The sequence below is a fragment of the Drosophila pseudoobscura genome, chromosome 3 (assembly GCF_009870125.1).
Source record: "Drosophila pseudoobscura strain MV-25-SWS-2005 chromosome 3, UCI_Dpse_MV25, whole genome shotgun sequence".
Classification (NCBI taxonomy): domain Eukaryota; kingdom Metazoa; phylum Arthropoda; class Insecta; order Diptera; family Drosophilidae; genus Drosophila; species Drosophila pseudoobscura.
In genome coordinates this window covers 9938091-9963696 of record NC_046680.1, presented here as the reverse complement: position 1 = coordinate 9963696, position 25606 = coordinate 9938091, and the positions used below count along the sequence as shown (strand labels likewise).

Below are 25606 nucleotides of genomic sequence, written 5' to 3'. Positions count from 1 at the left end.
GCTGTTGCCCACCTGACACGCCCATTTCCTTTGTGTAATTTATGCCGATTTTCTCGGGGTCTGTTCAAATTGTTTCAAATAAATTTCAGTAGCGGAAACATTTATCTAAACGACTGCCAGCCAGAATCCCGTGGACACGCGTCAGGTGTCATTTTGTCAGAAGAAATTTTAAAAAAATTAAAAATAGCCAAAAAGCGAGCAACAAGTGTCATTCGGCGGAGGTGGAGATCAATTGGAGTCATCCGTTTGGGAGTGCAACAAAGGCGAAACCTGTCACATTAACAAGATGCCCACGCTGACACCCCGCTACCCCACCTTCTGCCCTCCAATCCTCTGTCTTCCCTGCAGGCCTTATGGGCTCGCATTATGGCCCCAAACAAATTCGGCTCAAACCGGGTTGCCAAAAAAGTTCACTTCGTAGTGACGCAGCTCTGGACGGAGCCCCAGCGACGCCGACGCGCAGCTGAGCGAGGGCGGAACAGAGAGCCGGGCAGAGGCAGAGGCAGAGAGCACCCAATGGCCTCAGAGACGCGGAGCGGCTCATTCGTTGCGCGCTCGTTGAATCGCCGAGACGTTGGAGTCGCCGTCGTCGCTGTCGTTGTCGTCGCGTGTGTGCAGCAAACAACAAAATAAAATAAGATAATAAATATTTTTTTGAGAAAAAATAAAACCTGATTTCTTTTAAAAATTGCATAAATAACATAAATTTCAAAATTAAAGCCCGATAAAACTCGCTGAAGTAAAGCTATCCTCATTGTTGGGGCCAGCAGTTTATCGAAAGGGGAAGGGGGAAAGTGGCGCCCAGAAGGTTGATCCCACTTTTCCGTTCTACTTGTGTGAGTGCGAGTGTCTGTGTGTATGGGTGATTGTGATATGATATATGATATGAGAGGGCTTTAATCCATCTCAAGGGGAGCTCCATTGACCGGACTTTGAGGATTTTCAATTACTTAGAGCGCCAGCCACTCTCCCAAAGGAATACTCGTCCGTCCAAAGGTAAGTTTGAAGTTCATTTCCGATTGGAATTTGTTGATAAGTTAAATAGCTATATTAATAGCCAATTATTTAGTCACCATTATAGCCATGAATTGTTCATTAGCAGTTTTTTCTGTATCGATATGGTAAACACACTCGTACACGACGCACACAGAGAGACCCACCTATGGAGAAGTAAACATCTAGAACTCGAGAGCAAACAACGAGTAAAACTCTAGCTATAGGAAAGTAAACACCAAGTGGTTCTCTCGAGTTGAGATCGTCATTTTTGAAGTACTATAGACAGTGCTGTAGATGAGGTATCTATCTAATGATGGGAAAGGTTTCGTAGCGGAAGTGTGTAATTTCTTTAATGGAATACTAGATCGAGTCTAAAGATATCGGATATCTCTGTACCTTCTATTTATTCTAGTGCTCTTTTCTATTTACCTCTTTTTTCATTCACTATTTGTTCAACTTTCCATTCTCTCTATACCCATACATCTTAGCCTCAACTTATCATCGTTTATTCTTTCTCCAGACATATCTCCACCTTGAATTTGCCTTATCATCCCCAGAGTCGAATAAATATAGCGCAGGTATTGGAAACAAAATATTAAATTAATGCGCAAAATTTATTTATCCAGCACTCATATGGGAGAGATTCCCATTCCCAGACCTCATCCGCGTTGGCATTATGTTTGCATCTTGATAGGCTCGGACAGAGCCCAGCGTAGAGATAAGGTTCTCCGGTCGCTCAGTTTCTCTTTTGATTTTTGCCTACTACCATGAATTTGTTTTATCTATCCGATAAGATATGGCCAGGGACACACATACCATATATTTGTGGGGTCTTGCTCTAGTTTTCGGCTTTGGTTGGCTCTCCTTTGGGTTGGTTGTTTGGTCAAAGTTGGCATGCAAGGGGGCAATCAATGGGTGCTTCCCGGCTGGATCAGATGTGTTTGGTCAGATAAAAGGAGTAGGGACAACACATGGCAACCCAACTGGATCCACATATGGGTGGAATCGCTCCATGGCAACCGCTGCCCCAGCCGGGCACAACAAGTCCACTTAAAGTTGTTTGCCGCACAACAACAGAAAACAATAGAAGCAAAAACAACAACAACCCGGGGCAACCCCCAGTCCCCAGGCCAAAGGACATTACATCCACCGCCGACTGGCCAGCTGGGTGCGGCTTTAGTGTCTGGCGTCATTATACCATTTATAGCCATGTTTTCCGAGAACTTTCGCTGCTCCCTTCAGGGTGTTTAATCGATAAACCCACAGTGGCCCGAGGAAACTCCTTTCGGCCCGGCATTTCGCCATTTCATTGCCGGCTCCTCGGTCGCCATTTGTGTGCTAATTGCAGATCGAGGCTAAGTAACTGATTTGCTTATGGGGGCAAGGGATTGGGAGTCAGTGTGGGGGTGTTTACTGTACCCAAGCCAAATGGCTTGGACTCGTTAACTTTGACGTTAATTAGCTTTTGGAATTTCGCGAGGCGACGCAGTTGAAACATGTGGCAGCATGAGTTGGCATGGAATGTGGTTAGCCCTGGTAGAGAAGATCAACAAGGTAGAGGCGAGTAATTGGCAGTTTTCCCCAATGGAAATTTGTTAAAAATTTAAAACTTGAATGCAGATCTAAGGATAATCAGAATAATAAAATACAGAGGAAATTATTTAGAAAATATGAATACATATATGAAATACCTATCTGTATCTCTAATAACTTATTTCAAATCGCAATCCCTGGCAGTTCCAGCAATAAATACCAATCAAGCAATCATCAGTTTCTGCTTTTTCCTTAGTTTCTGTGGGGTTTCCTTCCCGCTCCGTCCACAAAACAAAAAAAACGCAACATATTTCACAGTTGGTAAATATTTTCCATGCATATTTGCAACGCTCCAAAAAGCCCAATAAGCGGCAATCACAAGAGGCAGGCTGGCAAATGCTTTTCTATTGCTTTCAGCAAGAGATTTGCATAAGGCTACAGATATGCACACAGATACTATTTAGGGGATACATGTATGCATGGGTAGAGCTGCAATTAACATCAAACACGGGCGGTGTACGGACAAATACTTATTGACAGAGTCGCGTCCGTTCTCTGATTTGAAATTGAGATCCGGCGAACGGAACAGAACACGCCTCCGAAAGTGTTTTTCGTTTCGTCTCAAGATTCTGTGTGTAACCTTCGCACGACTAGTCGACTCTACTCTCGACTCTCGACTCTCGAGTCGAGTGACGTGCCGTCGAGTTCTAAGCAAACCCCGTGCGACGGGACGGGGTTTAGATGATTACCGAATGACATCAGCACTGGGAACAAAGCAGAGTCTCCAAAGTGTGACTTCAACCTGTTCGAGTACGGCTACGGGTCTGGCTATGGGTGCTGCTCTTTATGGCTTTCTTCTTCAACGGATCCAGCGAAAGCCTGTTGCCTCAATTATAATACATCTACCCATAATGATCTCCCGCCTCATAATGATGATCTAACAGGTGGGAACTGCGGTTAATCGGTTTCGGGTACTGTGAGTGGATCATGTTCGCGTTAATTGTGCGGTTTGTGGGGGGAAGGGGAAATATGCTGACAAATTGCCCGACAGTGCAATGAAAAACAACTTTAATTGATACAATTGAAAGTCAATGTTCACATTGATTGGTTAACAGCATTAGCATTTGATTTTCTAATGCACATTCTATGCAAATACTGGCAAAGTGGAATATCTAACAAGTCTCATAAGTATACCCTTTCTAAGTACTCAAGTACCTCGAATCGCCTTTATCTGTGGACCCAGTCGATTCCTTTGGGCATATCCATAACAAATAAAAAAAAGGAAAAGAAACATATGCATATGGGTATTTTGGGTACCTTATCTACTTATTCGTGAAATTAGATCTTGTAAGCCGACACCTCGTACAGCTGGTGGTGGGGACGCCACGTGACCTTCGACAGCAACGAAAGACAAGACAATGTCCACTCCAGTGCACTTATTTTCCCTCTCTCTGGCATCTGTTAGTGGGCCAAACCGAAAGTGATGCGGAATGGCCATGCCATGTGGGGCATGTGCAACGACTGCATTTGAAGGTGAGCTTGTCCAATTGGAACGACGACGACAGTCAGACTTGGAGGCAGACAGCTGTCACAAGCTCTTTGGGGGACCAGCTCCAAGTGGGCTTTTGTTTACATCGCCTTTGGTTCAATGCTCTGTGGCAAGAAGTGGGTTCAATATTTGTGCCACATTTCAGTTCCACGTTCTGTTCTCCCGTCCCATCCCTGTGTGAGCTTGCAGCGCTTGGAGCCGAGCTTAAAGCTTGAGTTGCGAACGTGGGAGTTGCATGTTTGAATCGAATTTCGGAATGAAGAAATATCTAGATACGGTTCGTCAGCGTCTCGGTATGCCTCGAGTGGGTGGTAAATCATGATGATGTTTCTCCAAGAAAACGATGAGATGTGATATTCATAAATAAATAAATTAGCCAAATAAGGAAACCAGTTTGAAGTGGAAGATTTGGTGGGCATGACTTTTAGGATTGTAACAGAGCTATTTGCCCCCCTCCCATGAATCTCTCCAAGCCGCACAATCAGGTGTCGCAATTGCGTTACTCATGACTGGCGGGGAGACTCAGAGCACGTCCTCAAACAGCAGCCCTATCCCAATATGGCCCTCACATTTATGACTGTTCCGAAAACCACTTCATATGCATAACAGAACATTTGGACTGGACTTGTGAGGGTGCGGCAGGGTAGGAAAACCTTTCAACTCGAATTATGCACAATAATCTTACATAAATTTAAGTCTTATCTGTGCGTAGACCCCGAAGGAAACCAGTAATTTGGTGGAACGCTGGAGTGGAGGAGCAGAGCGCGGCATAAATTAGCTCTGGCACATGGGAAAATCGAAACGGGTTTGTCGCTTCAAGTGAACACAAAACACACAATTACCCAACAACAACAACAGCAGCAGCAGCAACCATAAAAAACTTGTTCTATATTGTATAACATATGGCGTCTGGTTTATCTACGACTTTCTGAACACAACTAAGGATTTATCGATTGCGTTGTATGCTAACATACTATAGGTATTGACAGGCGTGTTATTAGATTAGCCTATCCATAGGCACTCGTATCTATGGAGTGACATCTTCATGGAGTAGAACATTTTCTACTTGGTCAAGTGTGGGTGGATCATTACAGATGATTGGCCTTCAGCTCGATCTAATAATGGGCCTGGCCCTGACCTTTCCTATACAGATTTTCATCGCACCAATTAGTTCCAATTCATTGAATACTTCCATGGCATGGCTCAGAGTCGAGTCTGACCATTAGCAGCGCCAAAAAAAGTATAATTAGAAGATACCCCTCGATCCACCCGCTCACCCCAAACAGAGCTTGCTTACTCTCTCAAGCACTGAGAGAAGCTGGAGAGATACAGATACAATATCTATGTACTATGCAGGGGGTAATACTCACTCACACACAAAAGATCTTCAATTGCTTTTAATGCAGATGTTCAGTTCACTTTCATTTCGCAATTAAGAGAAAATGCTCGGGCTCGTTCTGAGAGGCTCAGTCTCGTTCCAACTGCGCCCCAATCGGGAGGCTCAAGGCGAAGTTTAGCGGCTGAAACGAATAGTAAACGGTAATTGATTGGCTTATTAGGTAAATGTGTCTGAGAAACAACAAACCAATTTAATCATCCTCGCCAGCCTGTCCCCTTTCCCTTGTTCCACCAGCCTGGTCGCTCTCATTGTCCGTTTGGGGGATTGCGTGAGCCGAGCCCCATGAAATCCGTATCTAAGTTTAGACGATTTCATCATATTCTGCTTTGCGTATTCATTAGATAGAGCTACACGCTTCTGCAGCGGTTGTCTGACGCTATTCGTAGTCTGTTGATGGCTTTCGCAAATTAGCTAATATGCGCTTAGCCCCATTGGTGAATGTTTATTTGGTATTTGGCCTGGCGCAGCGCAATCTATCTCTCTGGCTGTTGCTGGCTCCTCACCTTTCGTAGCTGCTGAAATGCTTAGATACTATAAAACCAAAAAGAAAAAAAAGGGTAGCCTCGGGCGTCGAAGCCTTGGATATGATATCATACATCATACCCTCTGAAAGAGTATACAAGATATCTCTGCACTGACAGCTCGATTAAAATTCATATCTCACGCTCTGACCTTTTACAGATCCATACGACAACGAATCCAACGAGGGAGGCGCAGGCGGTGGAGGAGGAGGAGGCGGAGGAGGTGTAGACGACTGTGGAGGTGGGCAGCAGGAGTAGAAGGCGCTGTGGAGGGACTGCGACCCAACTCGACTCCAATTGCAAGTCGCGGCAATCGCAGTCTCAAATTATATGCCAGCCGCAGCATTTCCATAAGTTTTTGGTGGAAACTGGCTGCGAACAAAGCGAATTTCAAATGTGAACCAATCACAAAAACTACGGCAAAAAATAACCAAAAATAGCGTGCAAGAAAAAAGAAATATTGTGAAAAGAAAACAACAAAAGAAACAAGGCAAAAGTATTTCCAAATTTTTGAAAGTGCAGTGAAAACGAAAGATGATTAATTGGCAATGAGGCAAAATTGTTAATGAATATAAATTAAAACACCCAAAAAGATACTGCAAAAACGCGATAAAGCAACTTGCATGTTCGCAGAAAGAGAGTTTGGCGCTTTTTTAAACGCCGGCGACTAAAGACGCGCTCGCGTTTTTCTTACAACAAAAAAAGCGGAAGAGAGATAACAAAAAATTTAAAGCGAGTTCATTGCATAAATTTCGCGACAGTGTGTGTGTGTGTCTAGTCTATGTGAAAATGGCAGCTTCGGAGCAGAGCAGCAGGCGGCAGCTGGAGGCGATATTCATCGCCACACCCCCGTCAACCCCCCTGATGCACCACAACTCGGTGACGCGGACAACAACACCTCGCGAACTCCCCACAATGTATCACTTTGATTTCGGTAAGCGACAAAAACCCAACAAATACTATTGTACTTACATGTTCATGGGAACAAGCTCAAGCTCTGTGAATATAAGGTGAGGCAGAGGTGCCAGAGAGCGCTCTCTTCGTGCAATTTTTATTTGAGTTGTGAGAGATCGAGAGAGAGAAGGAGTACTGAGCAGGCCTAGCCGTTTATTAACACACCTCTTGTACCCTTAAGTCTTAAGTGCTTGTCGAACTCTGCATTTTTCGAATTTCGAGTTTCGAAAACAAAGACAGCGGCAAAATTCAAATTGAGTCGACTTCCGCGCAGGCGCACAAAGTGCTGCCCCCTGCGGCAGCTCTTCGGTGTTGAAGGAAGTGTTTGGGAAACCAATTAAGGGGAAAATGAAGTGGAAGCGGAGTGTGAGGGAGAAAAAAAATATAATAATTAATGCAATACTTAAATCATGAATTTTTTTTATGGCGCTGTATTAATAAACGGAAAATACACACGTGAAATTACATTTTAATAGAAGTTTTATAGATGGATAATAAAAGATTTGAATAGAAATAAAAAATAGGAATTTACAATAAAAAACAATTGAAAACCTTTTGAAAAAGGAGGATATAGGAAATATAAAAATTACATAAATATATGTAAATGTACATACATATGCTGGTAATTGTTCACGCTTTCCGCTATGATAAAATATATTGTTAAACAAACTTTCTATCGCTTGAAGTCTGCAGATGACATCAGTTATTATTGCAAATAATTTGTTGATTGCAAAAAAAGAAGCAACAAAGACAAAAACAAAAAACTCCAAACCAAATCGAACACAAAAACGTGGAAGGCATTTCAACAAACTGAAAATGAATACAAATACAATTCCACAAAAAATCAAAAAAGAAAAAGAAGTCAAGCAACAGACAAGAGACACTGACATATCTATGTCAGTTTCCATTTGCAGTCAGCAGCGTCAACTAAACTAAATCAATCTTAATTAAATTAAAAAAGCCCAAAACAGGAATTTCAGCTTAACTTTTGGCAAAAATCAGCCACAGAACAAAGACAAAGCAGAATTAAATGGAATTCAAGCTGCAATTGAAACCAAAAAGTAATAAAACTAGGCTCGACTTTTATGCCATATTCATAGGGCAGATAAATATACTCGCAGCTTGACATAAATCGGGCGTTCCGCCTTAGCCATGTCGGTCACGTCGGGAGACTTTGCGTGCCAGTTTTTACAAGTTTCCGATAATGCTAATAAATAATAAATACTCGTACGAGAAAAAACTACGAGTATTCCATTGTAACTCTCCAGCTGCCTTGTTGGCTGTCTGACTGATTTAGATTGTAATGGCCCATCTGCATATATGGCCTAAATGGTCTCCAGGGGGGGCATATGACCCACTTCCCTCGGCTTAATGTGCCAGCAGCCCACACTTGAGTTTCCTCTTTTTCTGCCTCTCTGTCTGCCATGGAATTTCCTTGACATTGAACCACATTTAGTGGCAAAGCAAAGCCCGAACACAATGCTTATTTTATAGAATGAATTCCAAAGTCAAATATCCAACCAGTTTGTGCAAAACGCAATTTATATATAGAGGAATTTCATTGTCTGGCTCGAAACCAGTTTTCAAAACATTTACTGTGTTCCAGCCGGAATCGCAAAGTCACTCTCCTGTTAGGATGAGTTCTTCGATCAGAAATTTGTCATTGACGGATACGAGTAGCTGTTTCCTAATTTTATTTTATTTTCGAATTAGTAATTAGAGTAATGCACGATTTTGTTTGCCCTTAAGCGGCAACGGCTGAAAGCTAGCAGTCGAGTGCAAAATAAAGCTTTTGCTTAAGCTTTAAAACTACGCTACGGACAGTGTTGCTGTGATGCAAGTTTGCTGCTATTTTTGGATGAAAAACTACTACGTTTTTGATTCAAGCGATTTATTTAAACAACTAAACTAACGTTTTTTTAAGTAATGACCAATGTTTGTATTTTTTTGCCGTTCTGCTTATCTACAGTCCTCTATTTTCTTCTTTTGACTGGAAAAAAATACGCCAAACTCGTAGTGATTCATGACATACCCCTAAAAGATATGTTTTAATTGATTTCAATCTACTATAAATGATCTAATTCAATTTCGCTCAACATTCAATTCGCTGTGGGCCACTCACAAATCGATTCGCTAATCGTTTGGCTTCACCTCCGACCCCAAATCGAGCTTCGAACCTACTCCGAATCCGATTGGAAATTACCTACCTCAATTAACGACACCATTCTCCTCGCACTTTGGCCAGCACGAAAAATGCCAAATGAAAGAGTGAGGAACGGAAGAAGGCCCCCCGAATGGAATCGGAGCCAGACACAAAAGTGTTTCACACTTTCTAAAAAGCAATCAACAGAAGAAACAGCAGCAGCACCAGCCACAGCAAACAACAAACAAATCAACTTCAATTTGTTGCAGCAACAGCAGCAACAACATCGATCTCATTGAGTTCCAAACAGAACAGAACCGAAGACAGAACCAACAAAAAACGAAAACAGAAAATTGTGCAATCTGCAAAATGCGCTCGAAGGAAACAAACAACAAAATCAACAAAATACAGTATTTGTTACAGGGGAGCGCCAATGAACTGAAGGTTCAGGGGAGGGAGCGACGGATGGGAGTGGAGTGGCGACGACTGGAAGAAATAGAACTTAATTAGTGGAAAATACGACGCACCGATGTTGTTGATATGTGAAGAGAGAGAGGATGGGGAGAAGCTATAAGAGCTGTAGAGAGGGGCCATCTAAATGTCACCCATAGTACCATTAGGAAGTCTAATTCGATTCTGATACACTAGCGCAATATATTTAGAAGATTCCATCATAAGAAAGGAAGTGCTCTCACAGAGAAGACAGAAGTGGGAACTTCTAGAGTTCACCTGAGGTTAATTCTGAATGGATAAGGTATTGGGTTGCTCTATAATTTTATCTTTAAATATATTAGCTTGGAGTATATAATACAACGTATAATATAAACTACATGATTCGAAGTACAAAAGAATTCTTAAATCAGTATGCTTTTCAGTACAATATCATATTAAAGAATTATAGGTTTGTTGGACTTCCTGTCAGGTTTCTTTCATTTGTCCTTCTAATTTCTTTCAGTGCATAGGAAATATTAAATTTTAAGTTCACTTTTTTTTGCCTTGTTTTTGTGCTTGTGTCATGTCGCCGCCTTGCCCCCAAAACGCCATCCATACAACACATCATCTAGATTCGAGAACTTTGACTATTTATACGCACGCGCCCCTTTTTTTGTCCCGAGGGCTCTGCCGTGAAAAGCGTGAAAATCGGTAGAGCGAGATAGATGCATCGTTCACATGTATGTACATATGTATGAACCATATGTATATGCAACTGCAACATATCTTCTATTTTCGGCTGCGCTCTCAGAGCGTGACAATTATAAGAGATTATCAGGATGTTGAGGGCAAGTCAGAGTCGAGACGCGTGGGCGACCACAAACGATGCCGCCCACAACCCCAGGGCGCCTCTCCCTACCGCCTTGTACCCCGCATCCTCTTGTCCCCCAGAGCAGGAGAAGTTGTTGGTTCGATAAAATAGATATAAATAACCGAGTATGTCCCGGCCCCAAGTTCATTACTCCCTCCCCCATGCCTCTCGCTTTTGGCACGTGCAATAATGGTTGTTTTTTCGTATTTTATATTTTTTTTGTGGATTCTCCTGCATTCAAGGCGTCTTGCATAAGAGAGATCGATGGATGGATGGGTGACGTCATCTGCAGTCAGAGTCTGAACGGATGCTGCTCGCTATTGTGATTTATAGCAGCGACAAATGGGGATCGTATGGTCCGACCAGAAAAGATCGCTCCTCAAAAGTGCATTCGCATTTCAATTCAAGACAGAAGCACAGCCACACAGCAAGATACGAAAAAGAGCAGACGAAAGATACTCAGAAAAGGAAAGATGAATAAAAGGAGTAAAACGAATGTGGAATACACTGCACAATAAAGAAAGAGATCAAGAAAGACAGAAAATCAAATTTTAGCGTGGTTTTACTTAGGCTCAACGAGATATCCACCGACTGAAGATGACTATATCTTTTTTATATATCTTCGGAAAATTTCATGAGCTACCTAATAGACTCTCTAAAAAGTTCTGTCCTCATCAGTTCAGCCAAATGTGTCGCCTCCAACTCCCCTCCCAGCTGTTTATTTATGTGAACCGCCTGCAACACCAAATGTTGCTGAGCTCGCCAAATGTTGCTGCTGCCGTTGTCACATGCAACTCCGATGGCGGTTACCTTTTTTGGCGGACTTATGCAACTTATTCAAGTAAGTTGATGTTTCTTTGGAGTGCCATAAGTGGACATAATTACATATTATTGTACATATGTACATACGTACTACACCCAGTACCAGTCGTGGATCCAATTCCCACTGTCCAGGAAACGATCCACTTTGATGTCTAGTCTTTAGGCTGATTGACTGATGGCCCGAAAGGAAGTCGCGCCAAAGACTACTTCAATTTAGAAATTCGAATATATTCAAATGGGGGGAATTGGCAGTCATTCTGCCCGACTTCAGAGTGGAATGAATGACGGTCTAAGCAGCCAAGGGTTCAGCAACATTTGGCGGCGGAACGGGCGGCAGTGTCGGCAGCGGCGACGGCTTTAAATAAATCAGCCGTAAAGACAAGACAAACAAGAAAGGAAGTCCAAAGACGAATACCGAAGCTGTTGATACTCTTACACATATGTATAAACTCCCAATGTCAGCTATAAGATATATGTAGTTATCCCTATATTTTTGGCTCCGATTTTAGCAAAAGGTGTTAAACCTTCAAACAGACAAATGGGCATGGCTGTATTGACATGATCTGCTATATTGATCAAGATATACCATAATTTATGATTTCATCTCTTTGTGGCAAATATCTGCTCAAAACCACAATACCCTCACCAAGCGAGAACGAAGAGAAGGGGAAACAGACAACCCAGAGCAGAAAAGGAGGGAATAAGTTGGAAAAGAATGGTGGCCTTTGTTGCTGGTAGCAGCTACACCCACACCCACCCACCCACACCGCAGCTAAAGCCAAAACTGGAGTGCAACTATTTTTAATTCCATGCAAAATGTGCACGGCAACATGTTGCCGACAAGTCGCACAGTGGATATCAGGTGGCCCAAATCAAAAATCCTATGAGCGGTTTGGATATTAAGAATAATATTCAGATAAGTCTTTAAGAGATTTTAAAAATGCAAATTTCCATGAAATTTAATTTAGGTAATATACATACTTAAAGTTCACCAACCTACGATTTGTGTTTTAGAGCGACATATGTACGTATGTATGTGTCGTAACTACGAACGAAAAACATCCAAAATAGCCCCGCCAAAGTTATAAGAATAAGTATGGTCCACAGTATGATTTTTGAAAGCCAAAAGGTCCAAAGGCCCACTGTGCGGGCAGCTTGTTGCTAGCGAAAGCTTAATGTTGCTGGCGGGCTGGCGGTGATGTTGCTGCCGCTCAAAATTGAACCAGACGCCGGCGCAAGGAGAAGTCCAATTGGAAAGAGCGGAACGGTGCGGAGCGCGGAAAATGTGAAATGTGTTTAAAAATAACGAAATATCGGGAAAGTGAATAATCATCAGAGAGGCGCGTACTCCAAATTTTGAGCAAGATGAGCAAGAAAATGTGGAACAAGATCTTTAAATCAAAGTCGCAGAAACCCCAGCCACTGGCCAAAATCAATAAGCGGCACAGTAGGGGCATCTACGAGGAGTACCAGCAACTCAATGATTTGCTGGTCAGCGAAAAAGCTCAGCTGAATTTCTGCAATCAAAGGGAAAACGAAAACGAAAATGGAAATGGAAATGGCTGTGGAAATGGCAGCATTAACGTATTTGAACAGCAGCCGCTGAAGAGTTCTTTCAACTCGTTGCAGCTTATTGAGGCGCAACAATCACTGCCGCAACAGCAGCAGCAGCATCAGCAGCCGCAGCAACAGCTGTCCACATTTTCGCGCGTTCGCAATACGTTTTCCCTAAAACGCAACAGCAACGGCAGCAGCAGCAACAGCAACAATAAAGGCAAGAAAAATCTGCCCAATGCCAAGTCAAGTGAGTCGGACACGCCTCCAGGTGTGGGCGCAGCAACGCCCACTGAACCTGCAACAACAACAGCAGCAGAAACTAACAATAACAATCAACTGCAACGCATTCTGATTGTTGTCAATAAGATCGACGTGTTGTCCACTAACCAACCAACTAACAATCATTTGCATGCCAAACCATCAGAAACAGCAACAGCCCCAGCAATTAAGCCAAGTAATTTTCAATGCAAATTAACAACAAATACACAAATGCTAAATGAACCGTTTTAGTTTCTACAAAATTGACCAAGTGAAAGCGCTAAATGGGGGGGGAAAATGTAAATGCTGGAACAGCTGCTTAATCTGCTTCGAAGAATCCAATGCCAAGACGACCTTTTCATTGACTCCTTCTAGTACTCGTATTCTTATCAATTCCGAATGATGTCACCTCCCGTTTGACCAAATACTCGTAATGAAAGCGAAATTGAAAATCTGAATGATTTACTGAGAACTGAGGGACGGGGACGGGCCCTTTCATTAGGTTCCCACTGTTTTGGTTCATGGGAAGCATCGCCAAGTGTCAAACAGTTGGAAGTTCAAAGTGTGGCCAAGAACTGGAATGAGAAAACCGTTTGTATTATGCTTTACCATATTGCACATCAGAAAACAACACATTTATGGGCCCACTGAAGTCTTAAGTGGCTTATAGAGCTTGCCCAACAGCGGACCGACAACATGGGCAACGAAAAGACCCATGAAAGACTATGGAAAATGCTTGGGACCGACTAGACGCGGACTAGTGGATGGAATGGATGTGGATAGGGAATCGTTTGATTGTGAAAGAAGGGAACAGACACATTCGTAGATGTATATACATATGTATGTAGTCTATTGAAAATTGCATTCATCACTCAGTTGTAGGGCTTTCAACTTTTGATCTAGTAAACTCTTGACCATCTGCATATCACTTGGCCGAATCTCTCTATTCTCTCCATGCAGCCAGATCTGCTCAGGCTCCCATTGGACAGGGATGCTGTTATTATTATAGATCTCAAGTGGGAAGAGTGGATTCATATGCATATGCATATAATGCAGCAGTGGATTTGATTCTGTTGCATTCTGCGGGCGTCATTAGCACCGACACGGGCCAGAGCAGTCGTGTGCAACGGCTCTTCGCCGGTGCCCATCCACTCACCCACTTCTCATTGAGTTGTTGGTTTGGGAAAAGAATGCGTAACATAACACTTTGCATTGATTTGAATTGAAACGAGAGAAGCTGTCCCCGCGACGGGGGAGGAGGGAGGACTCCCAAGATGTTGCGGAAATTTCTGCTCCCCTTGTCCCATGCGTGCCGTTGATTGATGTAATCTTTGCTGGCAGCCAGTCGTGGGTGCTCCGCTGGCCTCGCATTGTAATTGGATTGCCGCTGTCTGGCAGTAGCTGCCATCATTGATGGTCTTTTTTGCTTACCCCATAATATGATGTTAATTATTATTTTTTGATGCCCACACACAACCGAGAAAGATTTTTTCACAATTAAAACTAAATTATGGTGTAAACACTGCTTAGCTATCGATCACTGATAACTCCATGACTTGAAAATCGATATCGAAATATTGGCTTGCGACCGCGAAAAAACAAACAAGCAGACAAAAATTATAGCGAAATGAACAAAAGAACAGAGCGCGCATTCGTGGGCAGACCACATCGAAGCCACCTGCCATCCGATGGATGCTCAGAATCACGCCCACGGCCACGCACTCGGAATGTAATCAAATAAGCGCACTCTTTGGCGGGGACCAGCTGCCAAAAATGGCCACAGCAACTTCTCATCAGAAGATAAATAAAAATTTATAGGCTGGTCACACACGCCAAAAGCGAACCAAATAATAACTATAAATTATTTGGGGGATTTCTACTGTCTTTTTCTTTGGGAAGACAGACAGACAAAAAGACTCTGACAAATGGCCGGGAAAGGCAATTTGTCGCCCAAAAACAACAACAACAAAAAACAATCTACAATGACGTTGACGCTGACTGCCAGTGATTTTCACCCACTTGGCGGCGAGCCATTTCCACTGGGAAAGTTACTTGGCATTTCCCTAGTGAACTTTCTTTGCCACCTTTGGGCCCGGGCCCAGAGACCTTCTAATCGGGCGGAAACTGTCGAGAATTTTAATTGACGCAATTTTGAGTGTGTTACTGAAATATATGTAGCTTTTATTTTGTGAATATACAAAACATTGTCAAAAGGCTCGCAGAAACAGAATTGATTTCTCACATTATCTACTTCCATATAACCGCACCACGCAGCCACATTCAACACGGAGGCCGAGTTGGAAGCGCCCGAATGCGGGCAGGAGGAGGAGCCCTCTTCGCCGCCACCGCCGCCGCTCACCAGAGGACTGCCGCTGCCCGTGCCCGAGATAGTGGCCATCAACCCCAGCGATCTGACGCCCTGTCCGTGCTGCAGCCGCACCTTCAACTTGAATGCCCTGCGCAAGCATGTCGTCGTCTGCGAGAAGATCTCAAAGAAGCGCAATACCTTTGATTCCTCGCGCCAGCGCCGCGAGGGCACAGCACTTTCCACGTATGTCCTTCCCAAAAACTTTGGCCTGCCCAATGCTGAGAAGGTGTCTGGAGTTCACACCCCCACCGCTGGGAGTCGGGATCCCGTAGGCACGGGATCCAAAATACCAACAGACGTGAGTCCATCTGCCAATCGATCGAGCCGTCGCTCAACTCTCTCTCTCTCTTTTCCTTCTGGATGCTGTTGCATCTTCAGAGTGTGGGCTCTCCTCTGCCCATTCGTCGCAACTCTCAAACCGATCTGGTTCGCTCTACGGCCCGAGCTTCCGTGCGTAGAGCGGGGGGCACAGCAACAGGAACAGGAGCTGCTGCAACATCGCCCGCAGGCGACCCAAACCATGTACCAGCCCGCGATCGCTCGCTGGCCAAGCGTATCAAGGGTGTGGCCTCCGAGCACTGTCCCCACTGCGAGCGCAACTTCAACGTGAAGGCCTTCGACCGGCATGTGGAGTGGTGCAAGGAGAAAGCGATTCAGGCCACCATTAAGCTGGCCAACACCCAGGAGACGTCGAAAGCAAAGGAACGGCTCGACGCCAGGAAGCAGTACAGGCCGCCCAATCTCAAGTAAGCCTGGTTTTCGATGACATGTCCTTTGACATATGTATTCTTGTTTGACACTATTCACACACTTGCCACACACACAGACACTACCAATTTATTATTCCAATTATTTTTTTCTGTTTGCCGTTTCAATTTCCACTCGCAATGAATAATTATAGGACGAAGCGCTCGATCAACCGGAACAAGTACTCCGGCAACCACGAGGATCTGCTCGAAGCCGGCGACATGACGGCCCCCAAGCAGAGCCTGATGTCGCTCCCCTCCATGACCTCGTCCGTGCACAGTGATAAGTAAGTACCAAGGGATAGATATAGAGACTAGAGATACTTAGATACACCTAACCCAATCGCTCCTCTGTCGTTGCTTTGGTTGTCGTTGACTAATCCCCCGTATCCCCACCAGTATCCGTAATTGTAAACGTATCCTTCTGGTAGACAGATACTTCGTACTGCGCCTTGCGCCTCACCGTAGTTAGAGCATATACATATATCCATCAGCGAACTCCACTCATGCTCCTCCCACTCAGCCCTCCTAAAGCAAAGAAGCTGGCACGGCCCCAACCAAAGAACGGGACGCCCGCAGTCCGCAGCAAGGCCGAGGGATCCAGCACAAAAGTCACGCAAAACACAGTCACCTTGTGCGTGACCCAAGACGACGATCCACCGGCAGCCCCAGCTCCGCCAAAGGAGCGCGTCCTACGCGCCAAACGCAAGCCTATCGCGACTTGTGACCGCATCACCGAAACGATGGATCGCTTGCGAAGCCAATCCAGCGGTGAAACCCTCCAGCTGGACTGTGTGGAGGCGGCACCGCTGAAGCCAGTCGCCAGGCTCCGCAAAGGGATGACCAATCGGGAAAGGGTCGATGCTGCCGAGAAGGAAATGTCGTTGCCGGCACTCAAATTCGAGGATCTCAATCGGTTGATCAAGCGAAAAGGTATGGGTTTGGGTTCTATAGTCAGATGTAGGGGTATATCTTCTATTTATGGGATGCCATGGGGTTCCACTGACCGTAGCGTGCAGTTGCCCAATTAACTTGGCTTACGAGTACTTGTCGGATCTAAGAAGCCGGAACTTGTTCATGGTTCGTAATTAATGCGCGCCGCCTCCTCAAAAGCATTCCAAAAAGATCACCGATGCATTAAGCTCTATAAGTGGCTGTCTAGGTGCAGCTATGGTATCCAATGGATGGGTTCTTAGAGGGAGAAGTGAAGGGTAACGCGAGAGTCTCGAGTATATATATGTATATAGGAGTCTTGTAGAGGTTCCTATAGGAACATGGCATTTAGATTTCAGATAGAAACTTTGAGAAAATAGAACCCATTCATACCAGGATTTTTTATCGAACTATAAGCTAATTGAAGCAACCTCCCATCCACCCACACGCTGCCCACGTCAGACCCTACGACCATCGTAAAAGCAACTAAAATGGATGAAACACCGCAGGAGGTGGTTAAAGTGAAGGTGCGTTCCTCCACATCGCTAGTGCGGCAGGCACGTCGCCGCATCCGCACACGGGAGCATCCCAGCTTGGAGTTGCGCAACTTGGAGCAGGAAATGACCCAAGCCTCGTTCCCGTCACCATCATCGCCAACTAAGAAAGCGAACTCCATGCAGATATCGACCGAAGATGATATGGATTGCAGCCTTGTGCCTCTGTCGCGGAGACCGGGTGTTGCCTATTCCGATTACGAGGACGATTCGCCGCGAGCCGAGATCCAAATCAAAATGGAAACGACCACCACGCGTACTGTATGCCGGCCCAAGAAGCGGACTGGCCAGGCCACCATGGAGATGAACAGCTCGTTACCCATGCGGGCCCTGCCCATGCCCCAGCTGCAGCAAAGCCTGGAGGCCCTCGGCCACACCATGAGCCATACCAAGCTGCCCAGACTGCAGCTCGGCAGCGATCGCCTGCAGTTCGAGCGCGATGTCATTGAAATGGAAAACGAATCGAGTGAGCTGGAATGGAGCGAGGAAAATATGATGAGGAGGTCCGCGAATATCCTCGAACGCACGTCCAGTCCGAATAGCGGAGAGTTCCCGCAGGTCGAGGACAGCGACGTGGAAGCTGAGAGCGATCAGCCTGTCACGAAGCTGCCTCTTGTGGCCAAGCAGAGCGGCAGCAGGATCAGTCGCTGTCTGGTGATGCTCGAGCAGGACGAGGATGGAAAAATGTACATCAAGGAGCCGCCTGCCAAGGACGACAGCCACCCGCTTCCCAGTTCCCGCCGCGGAGGCACCTTCAAAAGGTTTGTAGCCTGCTAATCTGATTCACCCTCCTCCTCTTCCTCCTCATGCCATTCCACCCAGACGACAGCCAGGCTATGCACAGACGGGCGGGTTACCATTAGAACTTTACCACAGAAACTTTCTACCATTTTGGGCTCTTTCTCTCACTTTCCAATCTCTTGCATAGCGGCCTCAGTGGAGTCAGTGTCAGCGGCGACAAGTACGATCCCTTCCTCTCGGCCAAACGTCAGCTGGAGGAGCTTTGCTCCCCCGGCACGCCGCCGGAGCAGGAGGAGGTTTCGGTTCCCCCAACAGCCACACTAACAGCCACACCAAGTCTTTCCATGACCACCTCGTTGACCATGCCGAGCAGCAAAGCACCGCCGACCACACCGAAACCCACACCTGCCTCCAACTTCCGGCGCACTTCCTCTCTACGAGGCCCCCGGCGGACACCGCTGCTGCCTAGTCGTCCGTTGTTTGCGACCAACTATCGCCCCACCATACAGCGGGGTCTCTCCGACGAGGGCCCCATCTCCACGAACTTCCTCAAGCCGGAAGAGTACGACGAGATGCCGGTGCGCGCCGCCTGCGTCAACGACTTCCACAGTCCACGCGTGGTCCGCCGGGATACGAGTACGTCCAACCGCAAGCAGATGCTGAAGCTACCGGTGGGCGTTGGCGCTGCCAGTGACACCACAGCTCAGGCACTGCCCGGGCGCAACGTGGCCAAGACCGACTCCCTGGCGGTGTTCCTTAAATACGAACACGAGCTGGAAGAGCTGAATGCCAAGGCAGCGGAGGTGGCAGCCGCCAGTCAGCTGACCAGCAAAGAGCTCAAGGATAAGAGCAACAACCTGAGCAAGCAGAACTCGGCCAAGAACCTGACCACGTCCAGCAATCCCGGCCAGCTGCCGCCCCTGACCTTGACCACGGTGACACCATCAGCATCAGCACCAGCCACAGCCCCACCCCCAGTTTCTGTGTCGGCCAAGGAGAATAACGAGAAGAGGGTGCCCAACAACTACCAGCCCATTGCCACCCCCTTGCGGCTGGAGCCCATCAGCAGACCAGCGACGGCGACGCCATCAGTCCATCAGCCCGTCAGCGGTGTGGCGAACACCCTAACACCCATCAAGCTGGAGAGCATCTTCGGCTTTGGCCGTCCGGCCGCAGCGGGCGGCGGAGAGTTCATCGACCCAAAGCTGATCAACGCATGCGATAATCTGCACGTGTCCAGCGGCGTAGCCTCGGATGCCAGTTCCACGCCACAGCAGCTGTCGCAGAGCCGAAGTCGGAGCAGCTCCCAGTCGACCATCACCTACGACCGACGTCAGTCCGGAGAGGCCAGGAATCTGCTGAAGCGAAAGATGCGCTTGGGACGCAATCAGTTTCTGTACGATGCCTCGCCGGAGGATGGCGATGCCTCGTCGGGGTGCTCCGCCGACGATGAGGCTAATCGGTCCTCAATGGAGTACGACGAGCAGTGCTGGCAGCAGCAGCAGAAGCAACTACTGGCCAATCCACTGCCCCTGGTCATGCCGATGGGCAACATGCCCACCTTCGACGACTTTGACTTTGAGGAGTTTCTCTCCTCATTCGAGAACGAGAATGACGACGAGCAGTTCCCGCTGTTCAAAGATTGTCGCGAATTCCTGCTGAATCGCACGACGAGCAGGCAACGCTCGTTCCAGAAAGCGACTTCGACACCACAACAGACCACTACAGCCACACTGAGACCGGCCACCACCAGTAGCATCCTTCAGCCCAAGTCACAGCCCACTAAAGACCCTCACACCCACAGATCCAACTCGAATAGTTCGAATAGCAAGGGAGGCGAGAAATTGCAGATGCAGATGCAGCGCCAGCAATCGAATGCATCCAGTGGTAGCAGCCACGACGAAAAGATGCAGCAGATGCCAGTGCAGATGGTGGGGAAGAGGCCAGTCGAGGATCAGCAGAAGCGGGAGATCTTCATCAGCATCGAGACGGAGACAAATGCCCACGGCCGTTCCCCAATTTCTCCCGACTCGCTGCGCCACATGGTGGGCAATTCACAGACGCCCATCGACGTGCTGCATATAGAGAATGGCAACGAGCCGGAGCACGCTCGGTTCAGAAAGATCAGCGATACAGAGGACGCCTATGTCGACGCCCAGGGCGGGCCTGATGATCGGGCCAGCCAGTTGGCTGGCAATGCCAACAGACTGGCCCTATTATCGAGCGACTCCGTCCAGGTCAATAACGCTAAAAATCTGATCCAGCAAATGCAGAGCGAGTTTCGGCAACTGGGCGAGGATGCCGGCGCCTCAATCCGTACCCTGTTCATCAGAAGACCCGAAGAGCAGGGTACAGCAAGGGAATTGGATCCGGAGCCAGTGCAACAGCTCCAGCAGCAGGAGCAGCATCAGTTGAAGGCCAGCTCCCCCTTGACACCCTCAGCATCAGCGGATTCCGACGAGCTAAGCAGTCTCGATGGTTATCCCATGTCCTCGTCCCACTCGTCTCGTCGCGGCGCTAGCTCCAAGCTAAGCTCCGACTCTGCCTATGGAAGGTGAGTAATCTGCCATGATGACTTTCATTGAATAATTTGTTTTTCATTTGTATTGCAGCACCAACTCCCCCTACAGCCTGTCGCGCCAGCGGTCCGGCGACCTACAACCGGGTACACCACGCAACCAGAATCTGCTGCGTCCGCACACGGCCAGTGCCAAGCTGCCGAGCGCCATGACTGATGTCTCGACCCAGGCGCACACTGCCTATGGCACTCTCAAGGCACGTCAGAGGCTTTATGGCGGCGGCGGGGCTATCAATAGCATTGGCAATGGCAATACCGACGGAGCAGAATCCTCCAGTGGATCGGAGCACTCTCTGACAATGTCCACGCAGCAGCCGCAGGAACAACAGAAGCACAATAGACCAGATAGCAACTACAACTACCAGCAGCAGCAACAGCAGGTGCAATCACAGCCAGTATATAACAACAACAACAACAATGGGCAGGCGTCGCTGACTCCAACCGCATCGCAGCATTCCCTGCTAAGCTGTAACTCCGCGTCCAGCCTAAGTTCGAGTATGAAGATGTCCAAGTTCTGCCACGAGTGTGGCGGCAGGTTCATCATCGAGCACGCCAAGTTCTGCATGGAGTGCGGCGTGCGGCGAATGATACTCTAATCTCGGGTCTTAACCCCACGTAGATATTGTTGTACCCCATCACCCACTCACAAAATCACACCGCAACACACTCACCCTGATGATGGATGCTGTTGACGAAGAGCGTCGCCTCCTGGGTTCGGGGTCTTTTATAAGTGCATACCAAATGTAGTTTCTCACACGCAAGAGAGACATCTAAGGAGAGCGTTTAATATGTCCTACACACAGAATAATAATAATATTTAATATATATATTTTATTATAAACCAAAAATGCGAACACAAATTTTTATATCGAACGAAAGGAGACAGTCATTGCAGAAGTTCATTAAATTGAGGTTTCTCTAATTAACTTTGCATTTCTCGTTAAGTGCACATTTCTCTGACTCAAAACAAACGTAAACCATTAATCACTTTAAAAAAGTAAAATTGTTGATTAACAAAGACTGAACGAATTTATACGGTAGGCGATGGACAAAAAAATTAAATGAATGACAGGCTCCTCCGCAAGCAAGATCGTAACTATTTTTAAACATTTTTCGAAAACTAACGCAGCAACTCCATTGTATTGTATTCTTTATAATCTGATTACTAATTATATAGAGACACTGCTTAAATATATATACTCTAAATGATAATGCTTAAACAATTGCATCTGACTATCAATCCGGTTGAGCGTACCAAACGACATCCATTCATGTGAACGACTCATCCGGTCCGAGGAATTTCTCAAATAATACGTTCTTTTCCTTTCGTTTACAGTGAAATAAATGGAGCGCTTATTACAGCTCTTAAAGACCGCAAGAGCAAGGGCAGCCCACTGTTACAGATAGACAAATAATACAAATAAAATTAAAAAAAAAAATTAAAGTAAATGGTTACAAACAGATGCGTACTGTAGGAATGTTCTAGTCAGTCTCTGGGTCTTGCACTTATAATTATCAGGGTACGGCAGCCGTTAGTCCTAGCTTATATCTCTAGAATATTCTGTTTGATTTAGATTAGGGAAGAGCGCAGCTCTATGATATATTTAAAGCATTCATCATGGCACAGATGGTGGTGGAGATTTTATCTGTAAAATAGGTGGTATAGGAAAATAAATCAAAGACTGTAGTTTAAGCACTTACCCATTTCTGGGATCACTTGCTTGGCTTTAACTAAGGCTTTTTTCGGATTTGCAGTGTTCACATTTTTGCCATCTTCCAAATCGCTTATAGCCACATGTTTTACCACGGAGTGCAATGAATCTCTCTTTTTGAAGAGATACGTTTGATGTTGGATGCACTCATCAATGATGAACTTGAAGTCGGGATGATGGCGCAGAGTGACGGGATTACCAATCAGTATGAGCAGCGCCTTGGGTCGCGAAATGAGCACATTGATGCGACGCGGGTTACGCATGAACCCCATATTGCTGAACGAACGCACCAGCGTGGCAATGATGATGAGCTTCTCTCTGCCCTGATAGGTCTCCACGCTGCCAACTTCCACATTGCCGAGGCCCTGCCGCTTAAGCTTCCGAATGATTAGGTTGCCCTGAGACGTGTATGGAGCCACCACACCGATGTCTTCCTGCTTTACCTCTATATTTGGGCCAAGGCCATTTTTTATCAAGTGCTTGACGTACCAGCACAGAACCTTTGCTTCCAGCGAATTGAAGGAGCTGGTGGTGTGCTCCTCCTTTTCGGTGGCTCCATGTGTGGCCTGGAAGATGATGGGGAACTGGCCATTGGGCAGCACATCCCATTCAGCGGCAAGGTTGACCTGTTCGTCCGGAGCCTTTGCGATTAGCTCTCCGCCGTAGTAGAGCTCGTTAAAAAGACGTACGATCTCGGGATGTGACCGATAGTTACGACGCAGACGCACCTGAAGGGTGCGATCGTAGTTGCCGTTCTCGTCTACCTTGTAGCAATCCGATGCCAGTAGACGCTCCATGAGAGATTGATTCAAGCCAAGGGACGCAGCCCGGCTGCTTTTGATCACTGCTCCCAGCTGCTTGTGATCTCCGGACAGAATTACATGACAATTTTTGTTCTGTTTAACACCCACAATGCCCATAATAGTCTCCGGCTCGGTGGAAGCTCCAGCCTCGTCGATGAATATGTGGGTGAAAAAGTCACCAAAGCCATCGTTAGCCAGGCGGCCGACAGTAACCAATGTGGCCACGATGATGGTATACGTAATCACATTACCCACTCGTAGATGCCTGAACAAATGGCCCGAGCAATTGGAGTTCTTCAGCAGCAAGGGCGGCACCAATTTCAGTCCCTTCTTGAATATGCTGCGTGAATAGATTCGGATCAGCGCCTTTTTCCTTAAAAACATGAGCCGAAAGTTTCCTTCGATATACTCGCACAGTTTCATGGCAATCGTGTCGCAGGCCGAGTTCGAACCGGCTGCTACAAGGATGCGGCTTTGCGGTCGTCGAAGGCGCACCTGTAGAATGGCCTCCACAATGGTAGTGGTCTTGCCAGTGCCTGAATGGATAGAAGGTGTGAATTGTGTGGCTAGCGACTGTGGCTAGCATACCTGATGCTTACCTGGTGGTCCGAACACTATAAATGGAGCTTTGGGATTGGGTCCAGCCACAATCGTCTGCACCGCCTCCAACTGTTCTTCATTGTAGCCTATGGTCTCGTTCAGCAGCCAAATATGTGCTGGAGGAGCTTGCGGGGGCGGCGGTTGGATTTGCATCCAAGATGGAAGATTGCAGTCATGCAATGAAATCTTCGAAGTTTCTATCATTGTGGTTAGCCAATTCGGAAAGGGAAAGAGGTAACGACGGAGACTTGGCATCTCCGGGAGCATATTGACAGCGCGGTACATAAAGCGAAACGGAATACGCGTGGAGCGGAGAATTACATGAAAGCGTTGCGACTGCAACACATTGACGTCTGGAAGTTTTTCCTTACTGAACTTGAAGTGAACACTGGTGCGGCAGACCTGTTCCACACTGGCCACATGGCGGCGCATCGGATCTTTAAGAGGCAATTGCTCATGCGGATGTGGAAACAGGGCCGATATGAGCTCCTTTGGCAGCGGCGAGGCCATTAAACTACACTTGGGTATCAAGACAATCTCATCGATTCCCGGGGACACCACTTCCTCGGCATTGACAGAATCTCTAGCAGTGAGAGCGACACGAAATGCATTTCTATGTACTTTATGAACTGCCACATCCGGCTCGGTGAGCTGCGAGTACAGCTTCATTGTAGTCACATCCTCGATAGTAAGCAGAGTCAGCATCACCGAGGACGCATTGTAAAACTCCAACTTCTCGGTGCTCAAATAATGCGCAAAGATGGCGTCATTGTCGGTCAAATCGTCGTCCATAAAATTGTTTGTATGGGCCTGCAGCATTTTCGCATTGGGCTCGTAGTACGGCAGGTCGCGCGTAAAGCCCGATGACCTGCAAAAATTGAATGGAAAACAGTAAAATGCACTCCCTGGTACTCCTCACCTACCCGTGCTGTATCACAATTCCCGGCATAGTTCCTCCGGCATTCGTTCCGTTTAATGGTTCCGATTTCGCTAGCTTTAGCTGTACCGTTTGTTTTAACCAAAAATCCACCTCGGTGCCTATATGCGACAGCTGCCGATCTAACTATAATTTGAAATTCATTATTAGCGAGCTTCCACTAGTTGTGCTGCATGCTCACTCACAAGTTGCAGATTCATCCCGCTTGCGTGCATGCGCGTTGATGCCATTAAAAACAAGAATACACAAGTAAAAACAGGGATTGCGCGATAAGCATTCAGTAAAAAAAAGTTCCGTTAACTCTTAGCTCTGTCTGGTAACTCTTCTTCGGTATTTCGAACTTTGAGGTATACGGCCACATTGTGCGCTTGCTCCGCTCTCCTTCTCCAGGTCATACATCTTGCGACTATCTTAGAGATGTATCGAGTCGATAGTATCGAAGGCCGTTTGTTTGATCTCCTGTTGATTAACTTAACCCATTGTAGACCATTGGGTATTAAAATTCATTCCAAGAATATTAAGAAACTTGAAGAACTTTAGCGCAGTTCTGGTAAAAAATATCGTTGCCCTTTTTTAAGTATAGAGAAAGGACGGAGAAA

The 25606-nt window shown here is 46.5% G+C and overlaps 3 protein-coding genes and 1 long non-coding RNA gene across 15 annotated transcripts in view; 2 read left to right on the top strand and 2 right to left on the bottom strand.

Annotated features, from left to right (window-relative positions):
* The window catches only part of Elk (Eag-like K[+] channel), a 73127-nt gene extending 57936 nt beyond the window's left edge, over window positions 1-15191 (bottom strand). For 2 of the 6 annotated variants that reach the window (XM_033378759.1, XM_001360682.4), the window contains exons 1-3: window positions 14467-15191; window positions 5664-5992; window positions 5449-5598 (exon numbers count right to left, since the gene is read on the bottom strand). The gene's annotated coding sequence lies outside the window, so the exon portion shown is untranslated. The remainder of the gene's footprint in view (window positions 1-5448; window positions 5599-5663; window positions 5993-14466) is intronic. The other 4 variants (XM_033378761.1, XM_033378760.1, XM_015184122.2 and 1 more) reach the window with 4 other exon arrangements.
* Window positions 528-22167, top strand: LOC6898360 (uncharacterized). Of its 5 annotated transcripts, XM_015184114.2 has the most exons (9): window positions 528-996; window positions 6159-6932; window positions 15310-15701; window positions 15782-16149; window positions 16305-16436; window positions 16673-17082; window positions 17545-18397; window positions 18565-20931; window positions 20990-22167. In XM_015184114.2, exons 2-9 carry the CDS (start codon window positions 6788-6790, stop codon window positions 21549-21551), a joined length of 5229 nt encoding a protein of 1742 aa, XP_015039600.2. In that variant the 5' UTR covers window positions 528-996; window positions 6159-6787; the 3' UTR covers window positions 21552-22167. The 5 variants fall into 5 exon arrangements, with proteins under 5 accessions (XP_015039600.2, XP_015039602.2, XP_015039601.2 ...); XM_015184115.2 differs by lacking the exons at window positions 528-996; window positions 6159-6932 and adding an exon at window positions 12455-13231; XM_002138377.3 differs by lacking the exons at window positions 528-996; window positions 6159-6932 and adding an exon at window positions 12456-13024.
* Window positions 9438-12135, top strand: LOC26532562 (uncharacterized). Of its 2 annotated transcripts, none has more exons than XR_001452152.2 (3): window positions 9438-11239; window positions 11321-11662; window positions 11755-12135. It is a non-coding gene; the product is annotated as an uncharacterized lncRNA (long non-coding RNA). The 2 variants fall into 2 exon arrangements; XR_004468904.1 differs by having other exon boundaries at window positions 9438-10523; window positions 10641-11662; window positions 11755-12128.
* Window positions 21767-25351, bottom strand: Mov10 (Mov10 RISC complex RNA helicase). 2 transcript variants are annotated; one of them, XR_001452151.2, is made up of 6 exons: window positions 25193-25351; window positions 24994-25133; window positions 24070-24938; window positions 22657-24006; window positions 22426-22601; window positions 21767-22349 (listed from the first exon to the last, which is right to left on the bottom strand). XR_001452151.2 is itself a non-coding variant. In XM_001360677.4 (5 exons), the coding sequence occupies exons 1-5, from the start codon at window positions 25235-25237 to the stop codon at window positions 22549-22551; spliced, it is 2457 nt and encodes an 818-aa protein (XP_001360714.4). In that variant the 5' UTR covers window positions 25238-25351; the 3' UTR covers window positions 21767-22548. The 2 variants fall into 2 exon arrangements, 1 of the variants encoding a protein (XP_001360714.4); XM_001360677.4 differs by having other exon boundaries at window positions 21767-22601.
* Window positions 25352-25606: the final 255 nt, after the last annotated feature.